The following is a 16,719-nucleotide window of genomic DNA, read 5'->3' as shown; positions in this document are numbered from 1 at the left end:
CCCACCACATGAAGAGGCAAGGCCAACATCAGTATCAACTGCCCCACTGTGTCACGTGACCCACTTCATGTGACCAAGGAAGGCCTGTACGATGACCGTCATTGCAGCGGTCATCTCAACCGGGTCGGCCCACGCGGGCCCGGGCCACTGATCTGAGGCGAGACGGAGAGAGGAGGCAACTGTCAGCAACTTCAAACACATGAAACCTCCCACTCGCAGAGCATTCTGCTGGCCCACAGATACGGCATTGGTGGATCGACTGAGGTCAGCCGCATAACTGGACACAACCGCATTTTTCACCACATGTACGCAAAATTTATTTAGCCCAAAAAGTGTACTATCCCTTTCAAGGAATGCCAAACTGATCTAGACATTTACAGTACTAATAACTTCATATTTTATTTACAATTTTCATGTACAATTAATACCTTCCAAAACATATTCTTTCACATACTGCCAAATGAAAATAACATCACATGTACTCGGGACTCATGTAACAACCAATCAGAAGGTCAGGCTGAGGTCTCTTGGTTTCTAGGTTGTTATTGAATATTATCTGCTATTTACGGTTTTTCCATTAGCATATGCATTTGTGTGTTGAAAATATTTGCTTATATATGGAGAATTTTGACACTGCGTGGATTAGAAAAAAATAAATTATTAAAAATTGCAAACTTCTGAACTGAACTGTAGCTGCATCTTATTTTCATTTGAGCCCAAATCAGAGATATAGTTGAGAATATTGAAGTATAAAATTGTCGCGATCATATTATTGCATTATTGATTAGTGTTCTGTTCGCAGCATAACACTAGGCTCAAAATATTTTTGCAGAGCAGTTTTTTAATTGAGGAGCAATTTTAAAATGGCATTATTATTATTATTATTATTATTATTATTATTATTATTATTAATAATAATAATAATAATAATAATATCGTTAGTATTATTATTATTATTATTATTTGCTAGTTCTTGTTTAATGTTCGGAAGGCATTTTTTGTGTCTCGATTTGAAATGTCCAACTGTATTTGAATCCATCACACGTCTCATTCTCAATTTAGCAGCTAGCATAAACTTGTGTCATATCATACAATCACAATGCAGTGCAGTACAGTCGTGAGGATGAGTGAAGCTTATCGAAATATCGCTTCAAGGAAAAACTCAAAATCTATCTATCTATCTATCTATCTATCTATCTATCTATCTATCTATCTATCTATCTATCTATCTATCTATCTATCTATCTATCTATCTATCTATCTATCTATCATTATTTATTTATTTGCGTTTTGCCCATTATTTATTTATTTATTTGTTTATTTTGTGAATTTAAAAGACTTGGCTTGTTCATTTGACCCAAGTTTTGGTGTTTAATGAATAACCTAAAAAGTAAGATTAAGCCCTCTTTGACCCAATTTGCATTATTTTTGACCAAATTGTTTTTAAAGTGATTTTGTATGTGATCAAGAGCCTTAATCATCTTAAAGGTAGAGGAAGATACACTGTAGATTTATGGTCAAAATTGCACACATTTATCCCTGTAAAACTTTGATGATTTATTTTATGATACTCATAAAAGTGGAAATGGAACTGTGTCTGGTTAGCAATAAAAATAACGAAACAAACTGATTTTATCATAACAAATAAACAGTTTACATAAAACCGTTTACGTAATTTAGAGAACATTACACATTTGAAAAACTTGAAAGTCAACTGGGACCTCTAACTTAATAGATTGTGTTTGACTTTACATTTTACACTTTATACACAGTAGTTACATGAAGGTCAAGTCATTTTTATTCCCAGCACAAATCTAGCAAAACTGTGTGCATGGGCGGAGTTTAAATTCATTGGGTATTATTATAGGTGGGTTTAGTTAAAAGGGGAATATGCGCTTTTGTGAGAGTGACCGTCATTAAAATTACAACAAAGAAACATGCAAACATATCATAGCAATAATAGCCGCGGTTAGCATCTCGCGTGTAAGTGAATTTCCCCCTCAACATCAGCACCACTACATCTTGCTTCTTGTGCGTAATTCTGCCGTGACAATCGTGGCAGTTATAAATTACCTCTGCTTCCTTCCTTTCCCTTCCAGTGATGGGATGTAAACAGATGCCCATTGGAAGCAGGGACACTGAGGCTAAACGTAGAGGTTGCCTCAATCATCAGCCTAATTAAGAGCTAGAATGTGTATGTGTGTGTGTGCGTGTGTGCGCGCGCGTCTGCGCTCATCCGACACTGTTTCTTTTGATGGCTAAAGGCTTCTGTTGCTTTTTTTTTCTTTTTAACCTAAAGGTTGTTTATACAGATATTAACGGAGGCTTCTTTATCACTCTAAATAATCATGGTCTCTCAACCGACCCACACATCCCCCAGTAGAGCAGAAGTGACCTTTAACCTTCTCAAAAGCAGAGTATTAACTTGCTTATCAGTGCCACGCTCCTCCTGTCACTTCATCCCTTGGTCAATGTGATCTTAAATTATAAAAAAAACAAAGTGAGAGTAAGGGAGTGGGGCCTTGGGCTGGCAGGCAGCCTCTCGTGTTGCATGCAAAACTGTGAACTCAGCCAGTCGCGTGTTTAGTTGGACAGAAATGTAACACAGAAGTCTTTCTGACGTTTGCATCTAGATTGGTTTGGACTAAGGTGAACACAGGGTCAGGTTAGTGTTTTAGGGTGTTTTTTTTTTTTCAATAAAGTGAGGTGAATAAAGTCAAACCAAGGGAAGAAGATTGAACACATTCCCTTTTAGGGATGGTAGATAACCTCTACCATCTATTAATTTAATTGGTCAACTATGTATTTTAATTGATGAAAAACATTGAAACATTTTATTTCCGATTATATATACAGTATATGATATGTTTTCAAAAATCAAACATGTTTCCGAGACACTGAAATGTCACATTTGAGATTTCTCCAAAATAATTCTCTTTAACTGTCATTTAACTGTCAGGGCAGTAGTTGCTCTTCCTTACCTTAAAGCAGCTCATCATGTCATCCAAACATCGGTAAATAGTCAAATATTGTCATGGACATTCGAAAGATATTATGTGCTAAAACCTTTAACGCGATTTTCTCTTAACTAGGAATTTCAACTTGGCAACATTCAAACTGCTGTAACTTCATCAACTTTTGCGCTAACTCTGTGTATTATATATCATTTTAAATTGTATTAAGTGCACAATTAAAAGATGCAAACGTGATTTTGTCAAAACACGTCAAATATATATTTATACATATCATTTTATTTCTGATTACAGTCTTATTGCTTGTAATCTGACTGACCTTGACAAAAGGAATTTGGAATCAAAAATGTTTTGGGGAATTACATCTGAGTAACACCGACTTGGACCGAATGATCCTTACTCACGTATTTATGGATATTCACTTCCAGAATTGACAAAGGCTGGATCAAACCTCAAAGTAAGTCATTGAGTATTAAGGCACAAAATGCTCATCTGATGCACTCACTCATTCTAAATATGAAATGGCTTCAGTGGGATCTTTTGGAGGCCAGATGTACAGTAATGTCACAGTGCCCCCTTGTCCACCCAAACTATCGCCCCACTCCCACCCTCACCGCTCCTATCATTGTGCCTCCTCTAGCCTTCAGTCTACTCTCTCCCCATCCTCATTCTTCCTCCTCTATGGGGGAGGAGGGCGGGAGGAAAAGGAGAATAAGACTGACCTTGAATGCTCACTCACAAGCCGCAATTTCTCACACACAGGTGCACAGGCTTCATACCTACACACACTGTTCAACTTACCGCCCGCAGTACAGTACGAAATAACGTGTGACACTAACAACACCATTTTATAGCTTAATTGTCTGAGATTGTATGACATAAAAGGTGTGGTAACATTGCAAGTTGCCACAGTTCCTCTATTTGTGTTCACCTCAGAGAGACTTGTAACATTAATCAAGTACAGTATTGATAAGATGTTGGAGAGAATATATATATATATATATATATATATATATATATATATATATATATATATATATATATATATATATATATATATATATATATATATATATATATACATACTGTGTATATATATATATATATATATATATATATATATATATATATATATATATATATATATATATATATATATATATATATATTGGAGGGAATTTCTTTTTTTGAACACATTTGCTTGGATGGCTAATCATTTCCCTGCAACCTGCCTTGACTTGACTGAGACATTAATAAAAACATCTTTTAAATTCAAAATGTGTTAATCTATCTTGTTCGTCATCTCTTTGTGTGTGTGTATCTCTCTCTCTCACACACACACACACACACACACACACACACGCACACACGCACCCACGCACACACGCACACACACACCGACTCGTGCATACACATGAACTACACACAAACAACGCACACACATGCACACACACGACACCTTTCCGTTTCACCCTGGCCTGAACCTGTTCTCTGTTCAACATAAAGAAAGCTAAATAAACAAGGACGCGAGTCATTGCCCTGCTACCACCAGTGCCGCTTACTTGCCTGCCTGCCCACCTACCAACCACTGCCTGCCTTGTACACTCCCAGGACCCTCATCCAGTCTCTCATCAGCGCTCAGGTTTCACCTCTCAGCTTCCTGCTGCTCCCATTAAGGGTGACGCACATTCTACCTCTGTGCTGCTGTGCTTTGTGTTGTAATGAGGGTAGAGAAAAAAAAGACCAAAAATATATAATTATTACAAATTTGTACACTTTATCAGGTTATCAGGTTTATATATTTACAGTATACAGTCAACCATTGAAACACGTGTTTGCAGTTTATTTAGATAAGGTTTATTTGAAATGAATGCAATATATTGCAGCAACACAATCACACGTTTGAATGGTTTGTTGGGTCATGGCTTGTTTGGTGTGAATTAACCTTTTTTTGTCACGAGGGTTCAACAACAACAACAACAACAAATCACACACGCACACAAGCTAGTGCAATTTCTTCAGTGATGTATTAACTTTCCATCTGCACTCCAGATGGAAATAAGCTTTTGACTAAATGTGCTGCATCCCTTTATGTCTTTGGTGTTGTTTAATGTATGTGCACGTTTTATCAACTAAATTCACAAGTTTGACATTTAATTAATGCAGTCTACATAAAGTGTTCTATTCAGGCAGTCAAGAGTGATATTCTCTTTGTGAACATTTTCTAATGTAAGAAGTACTTTCATTTGTTCCTTTCAAGGGAACTAAAAAATCATGTTTAAAATTTACTAAACTTGGGTACTACAATGTGATGCAGATAATTAAATTACTTAACACATTAGTAGGTTGCTAAATTCATAAACAAACACCTTTTTTGAGGAGCAATTTCGTCTTATCAACCACTGAGGCGCAGTCCAATAATTACAAGGAGTGTGTTCTTTGGCAGCATATTTTCAACGATAAGGGTTCTACTAAACAATAAAAATGTGACAATGTGAGCTGGCGCTATTAGAATATTTCAGCCTTCATATCCTACTAAAGCCATATAGAATAATACGATGTACTGCATATATATATATATATATATATATATATATATATATATATATATATATATATATATATATATATATATATATATATATATATATATATATATATATATATATATATATATATATATATATATATATATATATATATATATATATATAAGTTGAACAGTGTGTGTAGGTATGAAGCCTTTATACACACACACACACTGTATAAAGGAAGACTGACAAAGACTTCTGAGTCGCAGGGCTACTTCTTTAATCAGCAGTGTGACAGCTGCATACATCTGGTCATATGGTGGAGGCCTCTTGCATCTCAATCAACACATCATTCCACCAGTGTCTGTGCTTCTGGACTTACGAACATTAACTATCCACCCCAATAGCCACTTAAGCCGTACCTCCTGGTGTCCCGTTAATATATGAGTAGATTAGTGAACTGGTAATGATACGGGACAAACCACATCCTGGAGAATACTTGTTTTATGTCTCTCAAGAGTGGTAAGGTCTATTTTATAAGCTAAATTAATTTTTTTCATAAAAATGTGTAAATAAATAACAATTTGACAACCCCTTTCACATTGAGGTTTCCTTGCTTAACCATGTATGTTATTTTTGTGGGAGATTGCACAAATATACAACACAGTATGAGGTGAATTTTCCCATGAGGAAATATAATGAGTGGAATAAATTAAGATTGAATAACTAAATAGGCCTACTGATGGTCAAGTGATACTTTCTCTTGATTTTGGTGCCGAGAGCCTGTTTTATTTCCCACTGATGTTAGTGTACTGCGAATGGTTGTCCATCTTAATAGGTGCCCTGCAATTGACCAGAAACCAGTCCAGAATGTCACCTGGGACATTTTCAGGTTCCCTGTGAATCTCAACACGATAAATGATTGGATTGCTGTACTTATTTTTTGCTCGTTCTAAGAACGTTGGTCGAGCTATAGCATATACTTGCTGTTTATGCAGTGTGAATGCAAAAAGGAATAGGATTTAATTAGATCACATTTATCACATTAAGCAGCATATGTGAAAACTGGGGGTGAGAAGTCCTTTGGGGCATCATGGCAAATTTTCTTGTTATTTTTTTATTTTTTTTAATTAATTAATCACACGTGTACTTTTGTTGTTTTGTTTCACAATGACCAGTGTCATTGTGTGACAGAAAGAACAATTAAATATTCAAACAAGGAATATAATGAGACAGTATATCAGTTCAATTAATCAGGTCCGTATTTCTCACTACAGTTTATGTTAAACAAGTAGTGCGTCAATACGTCAATATTATTTTTATTGCGGGCAGATGATATCAGTTTGAGAGGAACAGACAGAGAGAGAAAGCATTATAATTTCAGAAACCCTCATTTTGTAACGATCTTGTTCATCAAATGTAAAACGAGTGCACTAGGCTCAATAAATGTTGGGAAAGACTACCAAAGGGACGAATGTGACTTTTGGAGAAGGAAAATAGCGTTGAAAATTCCGATAGCTGGTCTTTATACGCTCGAATGTTGTCACACTGCCATCTTGTGGAAAAAGTAAACTTTTTCAACGAAAATTCACTTTTAACTATTGATTTTTGTGTATTTAACTTGATTTTCTTAATTATTAACAAGGAATAGCGAACCGGTTGGTTTGCTTATGGCCTCATAATCACCATGGCTGTCCTGATAAGAGTAAGAAGGAAGAAAACAAACATATCCTGGACAATGAAATGAATAAGTTTATTATTTGTATTGAATACGTAAATACGTTAATTTTTAATTGCATTAATGTTATCTATTGTTTATTTCTACATGTTGTAGACTGCTGGTAAATCGTTTTCGACCAATCATCTTCCTTTATACTTGTTTTGGGGTTATATTGATTATGGATAATAAATAAATCATTAAAGAAAATAGATTATTGTTTATTATTATTATTATTATTATTATTATTATTATTATTATTATTATTATTATTATTACTATTATTATTATTATTATTATTGCTTCACTTCTGCTGGACCTTTCCTTGAACAGACGATGGCAGTGATGCAACGAAGGCAACAGTGTGCGTCTGCCTGATCGGTAAAGAAGAAGAAAAATAAATGACGAAGAAGAAAAAAATGGCGACGCTTGAAACAGCACGGTGTCTACGTCGAGGCATTTCTTGGCTTCAAAATGTTCAGAGAATTAAAAACGTGTCGGTAAAATGCTGCACCAGGGCTTTTGGTAGCGATGCTCAAGATAGCGGTATGTATATTAGGCTATGAATTATAAGGTGTAATACCGCGAAACGATGTAAATATTAAGCTGACCTTGTGGTGTGTTGCTAGTACAACACATCCACAATTGGATTTATTCTACAAACCACGCTTTTTTACCCAGTTTATTCTGCATTTTGTTCTATTGTTGAAAAATGTAATGTCATTAACCGGATAGTGTAGTATTTTTTTTTTAAATACCCACTGTTGTTTGGTGTTTTGTAGCTTCATAGATGATTGAATGTTGGGTTGTTCACATTAACCTTCGTCAATTCGTTTAAATCCAGTAAACCCAAGTGGGATTGTTTACCTTGGCCAGTGAGTTCGAGACATAATTAGTAGTGAATGTTTTCTACTTCTTAGTGCAAAACAATGCAAAGCCCAAGTTTACCGATCCAGCTGTACAGAACATCCTCACGAAGATAACGGGCCTGGACCTGCAAAAGGTGTTCCGCTCACTTAAGCAGGAGCTGAAGCCGCCAACATATAAGCTCATGACCGATGAACAGTTGGAGCAGGTGCCTTCAGTTCCACTACTTTTTTTTTTTTCTTGCAGTCTCACTTGTGCCTCATTACTCAGTATACGCTGTATGCTTCTAGGCAGTGAAGCTGGCCACAGAAAAGGCTAAAAAGTTGCTCCAAATGCCACCTGTTTTGCCTGAGAGGAAGCCCATCAGTAACATACTGTCTGTGGACAAGATTCTAGATGGCATGGATACAGCCAAATATGTCTTCACAGACATCACTTACAGCATTCCACACAGGGTAAGTACATGCACATTCGTTTGATTAAAAAAAAAAAAAAAAACATAAAATATGTAGTTTGTGTGTTTGTTTTCCCACAGGAAAGGTTCATTGTTGTGAGGGAGATGGACGGCACGCTAAGAAAAGCCACCTGGGAAGAAAGAGACCGTCTCATTCAGGTTTACTTCCCAAAGGATGGACGCAAACTCACTCCGCATCTGCTCTTTAGTGAGCAGAACCTAAAGGTAAAAAATGGCCCAGTCAAACATAGCGTCATGGCTGTTTTTCTATTTCAGTCTTCTTTTAAATACTGCTCTGGCTGTTGGAACAATATAACAAAATAAAAACATAATGTAGTTGTGTGAATTTTAGTCTGCAATGGGTAGTGTCAATTACAAACCAGTCCTTGCTTGTATTTCTGTTTTACTCACTTAACTTTCATATTCTTTTTTTTCCCTATTAGATTGTGTTTTCTCAGGACCGACACGAGGATGTGTTGGACCTGTGTCTGGTCCAGTTTGAACCTGACTCATCACAGTACATCAAGGTAAGCTGACAGCTTCACCAAGTGAAGTCCAACTTGTAGAGTTTCTTAATGCAAAAAAATATTGCTGACCTTAAGGTACTTGCATTTGTTAAAATATTTGTGTCAGGTGCATGCTGCCACCTATGAGGATTTGGAAAAACATGGAAAATATGAGCTTCTTCGGTCTACTCGCCACTTTGGAGGCATGGCCTGGTACCTGGTCAACGCTCGCAGAATCGATGGTCTCATTGTGGACATGTTGAAGAAAGAATTGTAAGTTTAAGCATGTTGAATTTTTATTTCTTAATGATTCCGTTTATAATTGTTTTTCATTGCATCGGCCTACATTATGTTCTAATGTACCGGTTTGATTTTGGAAACATCCTCTATAATGGAGGTTTTTTTTCACATTACCTAACATTACTTAACAGTTGTACATTTTCAAATCTTAAAAGCATGAATTTTTTTCGTTTGATACGTTTGAATTTTGAAGGTGTTCCCAAACTTTTGACTGATCTTGTGTATTTATTGACACATGGCACATTTCAGTTTCTGAAATGTTGCCTGTTGAGAGATTTTTTTCACTCTCATGGGTCTGTATAATGCTTTATATTCCATGTGAACCTATGTATTTTCATATCCCAATTGATGACAAAGTTAAAAACTGTCATTGGTAGTATTTTTGTCATGTCCGTTGTTTTGTAGGGAGTGAATTTTAGTCTATTATTCATAAATCGTAAGTTCTGCTTGTTGATGATTTCTCCTCACCGCCTGGACTTCCCAAACCCGGAAAGGCGTGCATAGAAAAAAAATGAAGCAAGTGAATGTCTCTAAAACATTGCGAGATTATATAATCAATTAACTTCGACATAATAACTTTTACACACAAACATAAACATGTAAAAGACTCAACTATGCATTGTAAAAGCCAAAATATACATAACAATAAACAATATAATGATTGAATTCAAACAATGAAATGTGTACCATTTTCCCTACATGTAGAGTGTAAATGTGCTCAAACGTCAAGAGACACATACTTAAATCAAAGCCAACAATATTAGTTAATCTGCTGTTAATATTTTGGCTTTCAAAAACTTGTTCTGTTGACAGTTAAAGTCAGTCCACTCCCAGCCTTTGCGATGAGCAAATACCCATAGCATTTGATCAAATTGGCGATTTTATTTGAAATGCAATCAATCGGTCAAGCCCTACCATGAATAGTCCTACACGTTAACAGAAGCCCATTTGTGTTATTTAGGGTGAAGGATGCAGTAAGCCTCGTGTCCCTTTTTCACCTGGTCCACCCTGACAGTGAGTCGGCAGAAGAAGCTTCCAGACTTGAGGCCACAGACACTGACCTTCTCAAGGTGAGAACCATTGTCGTGACCATTCAAGATTAAGGTCATATGTTGTACTTATTTTTGAGATAATACCGTCAGTTTTAAAATATTTTGATTATTAGTGTGGGTTTCGGCAATCAAGGGTTACCAACAATTTTGCTTGTGTTGCATGTACAAAGATATGAAACACCATACTGTACCCGCTGTGAAACCGATAGATAGGCTCACTTGTTTTATTGGGTTAACTTGCTCAATCCAGGACAGGTTTTCTTGAATATGTGCTCTGTGTAAGGAGGATAGAGATTATTAAGGCTTTCTCATCTAAAATTTGCGGTACAAAGTCAAAAACTTTGGCTGCAGTTATAGATTGTGTGTTGAACAATACAGTAAAAAACACAAACACATGGCTACTATTTTTTTTTTTTTTAATGGTCAAGACGAAAAAAAAATACTATTCCAATATTATGTTCGAAATTTATATTATCTGGACACAGTGTGTGTTGTATATTGTGTACACGTGATATCTGTACATAAATTAAATACATTTGGATATTTCTTATACTGTATATTACACTACATTCAAATTGACTGAGGACAACTGTTTGCCAGCATAAAAGAGAATGCTGAAGTGAAACGTATTGACCGTTGGTGGAATTCATACCATACGCAAGTGCAACATTAAACATCTTCTCACCACTGTCCAACTTTTTGATAATATCCTTCGTTTTCATAGAATTTCCCAGCATGTCTCATCATTGTTTGCCTTGCCCTTATTTTCCTGACACCACCATTATCATTTGCCTTTATTTTGTCAGACATGCTAAATAAAGTTTACTTACGTTGAAGTGTGTAAATTATACAAGACAAGGTACTTTATGCGCTGAGATGCTCACAGGGACAACAAGTACATGAACGAGCTGCGAGTGAGCAAGAGAAAGACAGATACAGTACGTAGAGCAATGAAATGCACTTATGGAGCGGTGCTCCTTGGCAGCAGTTGTAGCAGAAAAGGTAGCTGAAGTTTTCAGCGTACAGAAAAAACTAAATGGGATGATTTTTGAACATTTTATTTTCAACATAGTACTTGTCAACGTCACGTGCTGGTTTATGTAAGAATGCTTTTGGTTGTGACATGCATCAAAGCCTCTTATACATGATTCTTAACACTTTTCGTACAGCCTCTTTTAATGTGGTTTATATTCAGTAAAAGTCCTCTGCAACGAAACCTGCATGTGCAAATAATTCCCCGTGTGATAAAAAAAATCCATGCATTAAAACCTTTCCCTCTTTCTTACTTCCTCAGACAAGGAAAAATCCCTCGTCTATTCAAAACGATCCAAACAGACTCCTCATCTCTCGCTTAACGTTTTTACGGTATTTAGATCATGCATGGTATTCCTTTTGACACTAATCATAAGGATGTTCTCACTGGCGAAGTTCCATAAGCAATAGTTCGTCTCCCATGTTGTCCATTAGTAAAAAAAAAAAAATCTGGAAGATATGCGTTGCGGAAAATCTGTTCCGCGTGGACTTCGTACGGAGCAGCATGGTTGCTGAAACAACGTCATTTTGACGCATGCAGCCGCGCACAGCTTAAACCAAGCCAACGCTTGAAGAAAGGATAAAAGTAACAAAGATGAAAGATGGATGAAGCAAAATGAAAGACATTATGCAACAAATTGGTGTAAGTATAAAAATGAATGCTTATTGTAGATTCGGCAATTTCTCTCTTCTTTCTTTTTTTGAAATGTTGGACGGTTTTGTTTTTTTGTAACTTCAGTCAGATTGTAGATTGCACAACACGTTGTTTTATGTTTACGTCTGAGACGTAGATTTGCTGTAGTGAAAAGTCTGTAGTGAAAAATTTACGGCTGTAATATGATTTTGTTGTAGAGAAATTCTACTGTAATACACCATTTTATGACTTATATGGACATCTGGCATTGCTACATATGTTCCTGCGGTTGAACTTTCGTAACCCGAGGACTACGCGTATTCTGTTAAACCCAAAAACTAAACAATTTTCCCTTTTCATTAGTTGTTTTGATTTTAATTTGCTTTAGTGATTGTCTATTAGCATGTATGTGTTTGTGTGCATATGCAGATGTAGCTAATAATTCTACACACCTGTCTCAACAGATCTATGCCCAGAAGGAATCCAAGAGGTCTGGCTACATTGAGTTGGCTTTGCAGGCATACGAAGACAATGAGTCAGACAGCGCTGCCGTCTAATCGATCCATTCTCATTTGGAAGTCTACACGCGCTAAAGGACAGTCTATGAAGCCTCTCATGTGAAGGCTATGCAGAGAGTTCGGTCACTCTAGGAATGGGGTGGTAAACTCTACTACTCCAGTGCTGCTGTAGGCTAACATTTGCCTCAATAAATTAACAATATATGGAGACACAATAAATACCATTTGTGTTTAGGGTTTGTATCTTAAACACATTGTGTACATACTAACCTAAAGTTGCTGTAATAAAACATGCCTTTTTACCTCTGTGTAACTGGAATATCTCATGGCCTGTCAAAAGTGAAAAACGACTGACAAAATGTATATTATGACAGTGGTACCTCCCCAACCACTGACTAATATGTGGGTCATCTGGTACCTAGCCGCACAAGGGAATAGACAATACTGAATGAGCGGGGTTATTTTTATTTTTAGTGGGTTACCCACATGAGTATATAGTATTTGGTTTGCACCTTATCTTTGAGTAAAAACTGTCTTCCTCAATGTTCTTCTCAGTGTCTCCCTCACATTAGCAGCACATTGTTTGTGCACACAGCCAGCCTGCATCCTCAAAGTTCAACAGTTATAGTTTGAATGGTTAGTTCAGGACCCTGTTTAATTATTCCAAGGAAGTCACAAGTAATTTCTCTGTCAACTGTTAAGTGACCACGTGAACGAAAATTCAACTCGGGCTCGGTTGTTGTCATGTGTGAAAGTCAGGTAGGATATGCAAATGCGCAAAGTGAAGCATGCTACGTTATACAGCCCTGATTTCTGTCCCACATGCATACCAGTTATGTGCATCCCTGAGTGCGTATGTGTGTGCGTGCGTTTGTGTGTGTGGAGCATATAGGTTGAAACGCCCCTCCCACGTGCATTCCAAAGGACAATAAGCGGGGCTAGGTTCTTATATGATCAATAACCACCGATTCGTCCAGCTGTAAGTGTATTTACACCAACAGATGTTGCAGAAATTAATGTGACATCAGCCAATCAAAATAGACCCTTTCCTCTCAGTTTGCTGATTGTCTTTTGTGTCAGTTTTCCAAAGTGACATGGAGACAACTGAACGCTTTGAGCAAAGTATGCCCACAGAAACACAATTATCCTATTGAGTCATTAAATGTATCAACCAATTAAATGTGAGTGATTTGCTCAGCTTGCCCACAAAAACGATAGTTTTTAACCTGTCGCTACTTACCAGCGGTGCCACTTTTGGATGTGTTGCACTTGTGTAATAAATAGCCAAGAGGCAGTAAATATTACAGGTTCATTGTAACCTGGACCTTACACCTGTGTATGCTAATCACTTAGCTAAAATCGATGATGTAACGATTGAGCAAAGTTGCCTAAGCCACCCAATGCTCTCTCAAACTATCCGTTTTATCCCCTAAGCTACAGTGAAATAAATAATACACACACACACAAAGACTAACAGTAATCTAAATAATGCACATCATTTTGAGGGGGTTGTTTTTTCTCTGTTAAATTAAAATAAAACCAAAAAATGTCATGTTTTGGTCATAAAAGCTTCAAGAAAAAAATGTTTTTCCATATTATCAGTTTATTACTTTGATATATTATAAATAGGTTGCATCATGCAAGATAGGACAACTTGAGGCTTGAGCGCATCTTACTGGGCTTTCTTAAAAACTTGATGGCACACTTTGTCCAGCACATGGATCTCCTAAAAGACAGGACACAAACCTTTAGACCAACAATACCATGTGTTGCAACAGGTCAGTTTTATTACAGAGGCTGTCCAATCTTTGATCTATTATCTTCTGATAAAACACATCTTTTTATTGTTATTGCCTCAGCTAGTATCATGTAAGCGTGTTTTAGGAAAGATTCCATCAAGTGATTTCCGGATCAAACATTTTTATCTTGCTGTCTCTAGTTTTTAATTTTAAATACACTATTAATTTTTTCAGTCAGGATTCATCAGGATAATGAAGTTGACAATCTTGTAAAATAGTCTGGATTATGACATTTCTCATTTCGTACCAAATGTAAGAGATCTCCCTCGATCCAGTGTTTCCAACCGCGGTTTTCCTTTTCCCCCTTCTGAACACACACCAGTTTGTCCCCATCCCAAGTGACCAGGGTCTGTAATATTGCATTAAGAACAATTAGAAGCATCCAATCCAAAATCGCTGTTACTCGGATCAGATGTGAGCAAATGTTCATGGGTTTCTATGCAAAAGCGTCCATGACATGTTTAAAAATCAGCCAGTTGTCCTTACCATGACTTTACGGTTGTCAAGGCCTTTTGTCACCTCCTCAAACTCCACTCCGACTGTAAAGTTGACCTCATAGTTTCTAAAGGTGCTAAGCGTCTTTGTTTCAAACTTGTCTCCATTCTGAACGATGACTTTTGTCTGGTGGAGATGGGTGGCGATCTTTCTGGTGGCAAAGTCGATGTCTGCATGCGTGAATGATAGAAGGTTGAATGTCAGTTTGTTTCCTGTTTTTGTGAACGCGTACTTTAGTATGTGTAGTGAACACACACTTATGAAAAATGCGATCATAGTGAGGATAAGCGGCTCTAGAGGATGGATGTAAAAATCGACCTTGTGTAGATGGACCACATGAGTACTCTATGGGCTTGTTCTAAAATAGGTCACAAGGCATTTCCACATTATGATTTTGACACACTATATTGACACACATTTTTGTAGATTTATGTAAGATTATTTTCATATGATACTCATCTACAAATCATGAACATAATTAACGTCTTCACATATCTGGCACTGGGAACTGTATTTGTTTTCTGTTTTTTTACAATACTGTATTAGAGAAATTCATGTGACTTTACATGGAGTAAAATTCACACACCTTTAAATCTAATGTATGAGAAAATTATATTTTAGATATGTGCAAGATAAGTGCATGTGCAGAAAAGACATACTCTTAACATATATATATATATTTTTTGTAATGCCTTTCTCAATACTTGTAAAAAAGATTCGCTATCCTCACCCAGCAATAACGTTTTTGAAACAATCTTGCTCATGATTCAGGCTCCAAATAAATTGATTAGACTTACTCATGTTGTTAAATAGAGGTTAACAAGACCTCTGTCAGAGCATCCAAGCCATGTATGCCATCTTGTGGTGAATGGTGATATTACAACCTAGTTACAGTTTTGAATCTTTTTTTTCTTTTTCAGAGAATTCAAACCATTTGTACGTGTTTTTCATTCAAAACATTGAAAGACCATGATTGTTTAGCAAATATTTTGCTAACACCCCCTCTCCTGCCTCTTTTCATTCTTTTAAATATTATTTTTTATTTACTCAAGGGGCCACTGTTAGTGATTCTGGCTCGAATTTGTCCGAGCTTGGTTTCAAAATGACCCAAAGTTCACATAAAAATGTACGTTCCATGAATACTTATTAGGTTTGTTCCATAAAAAAATGTGCTCCATATGTTTTAAAAATTGGAACTAATCAAATGTTTCTTAGGCAGATCAATGTATTATCCTGCCGAGTGGATTAAATAGATCAAGAAACTAACCCATCTATAAACACCATTGTAAGAGAAGTCAGAAGCTTAGAAGTATCTATTTACCTTGATAACTACTCAGTGAAAAAAATGGCGAGGAGCTTGCCTCACTCAACGCTCTGACTTCATTCTCTGCCATACTTTCAAAAATCCAAAACGTGAATATTAGCATATTAAAATACGTTTCCTCCATTTTTTTTTTAAACTACAGTCCTCTTATGTGACATTCACCACAGCATGGAGAAAAAAAGGACAATTGAAGGGCCACTTACCAAGGGCTTTCATGACCTCTTCAAAGTTTTCATTTTTCACCATCTCCCACCGTCCATTGTAGTCTGCAGGCATGTTGAGTGTGTGTGTGTGCTGAAGTGCTGCTTACTCCTCGAGTTGGTCGTCACGCTGAGAAAGAATCATCGGGCCCAAGCCTTTTTTTATAGATACTGCTGGTGTGCATGTGTGTATGGGTGTACCAAAGGACAGGGTCCGCCTGATAATTGCCTCGAGTCAGTACAGGTACATTGAGACATAAAGGTCAGGTGCTCTGTGAACATTCTGCTCCTTGAATGCATGTACATCACTTTATTTAA

The 16,719-nt window shown here is 36.6% G+C and overlaps 2 protein-coding genes across 2 annotated transcripts; one reads left to right on the top strand and one right to left on the bottom strand.

Moving 5' to 3' along the window:
- Positions 1–7,632: 7,632 nt before the first annotated feature.
- Positions 7,633–12,896, top strand: mrps22 (mitochondrial ribosomal protein S22). Its single transcript, XM_088427575.1, has 8 exons — positions 7,633–7,766; positions 8,141–8,295; positions 8,378–8,542; positions 8,623–8,766; positions 8,985–9,068; positions 9,175–9,320; positions 10,309–10,417; positions 12,530–12,896. The coding sequence occupies exons 1-8, from the start codon at positions 7,640–7,642 to the stop codon at positions 12,620–12,622; spliced, it is 1,023 nt and encodes a 340-aa protein (XP_088283701.1). The 5' UTR covers positions 7,633–7,639; the 3' UTR covers positions 12,623–12,896.
- A 1,315-nt stretch (positions 12,897–14,211) lies between these two features.
- On the bottom strand, positions 14,212–16,477 carry rbp2a (retinol binding protein 2a, cellular). The gene is made up of 4 exons (XM_088427828.1): positions 16,405–16,477; positions 14,869–15,047; positions 14,630–14,731; positions 14,212–14,309 (listed from the first exon to the last, which is right to left on the bottom strand). The coding sequence occupies exons 1-4, from the start codon at positions 16,475–16,477 to the stop codon at positions 14,256–14,258; spliced, it is 408 nt and encodes a 135-aa protein (XP_088283954.1). The 3' UTR covers positions 14,212–14,255.
- Between the last annotated feature and the right edge of the window lie 242 nt (positions 16,478–16,719).

Source organism: Hippichthys cyanospilos, chromosome 11 (genome assembly GCF_059441005.1).
Source record: "Hippichthys cyanospilos isolate Australia breed blue-spotted pipefish chromosome 11, RoL_Hcya_1.0, whole genome shotgun sequence".
Classification (NCBI taxonomy): Eukaryota; Metazoa; Chordata; class Actinopteri; order Syngnathiformes; family Syngnathidae; genus Hippichthys; species Hippichthys cyanospilos.
Note: the sequence above shows the minus strand (reverse complement) of the source record. Positions and strands in the feature narration are given on the sequence as shown.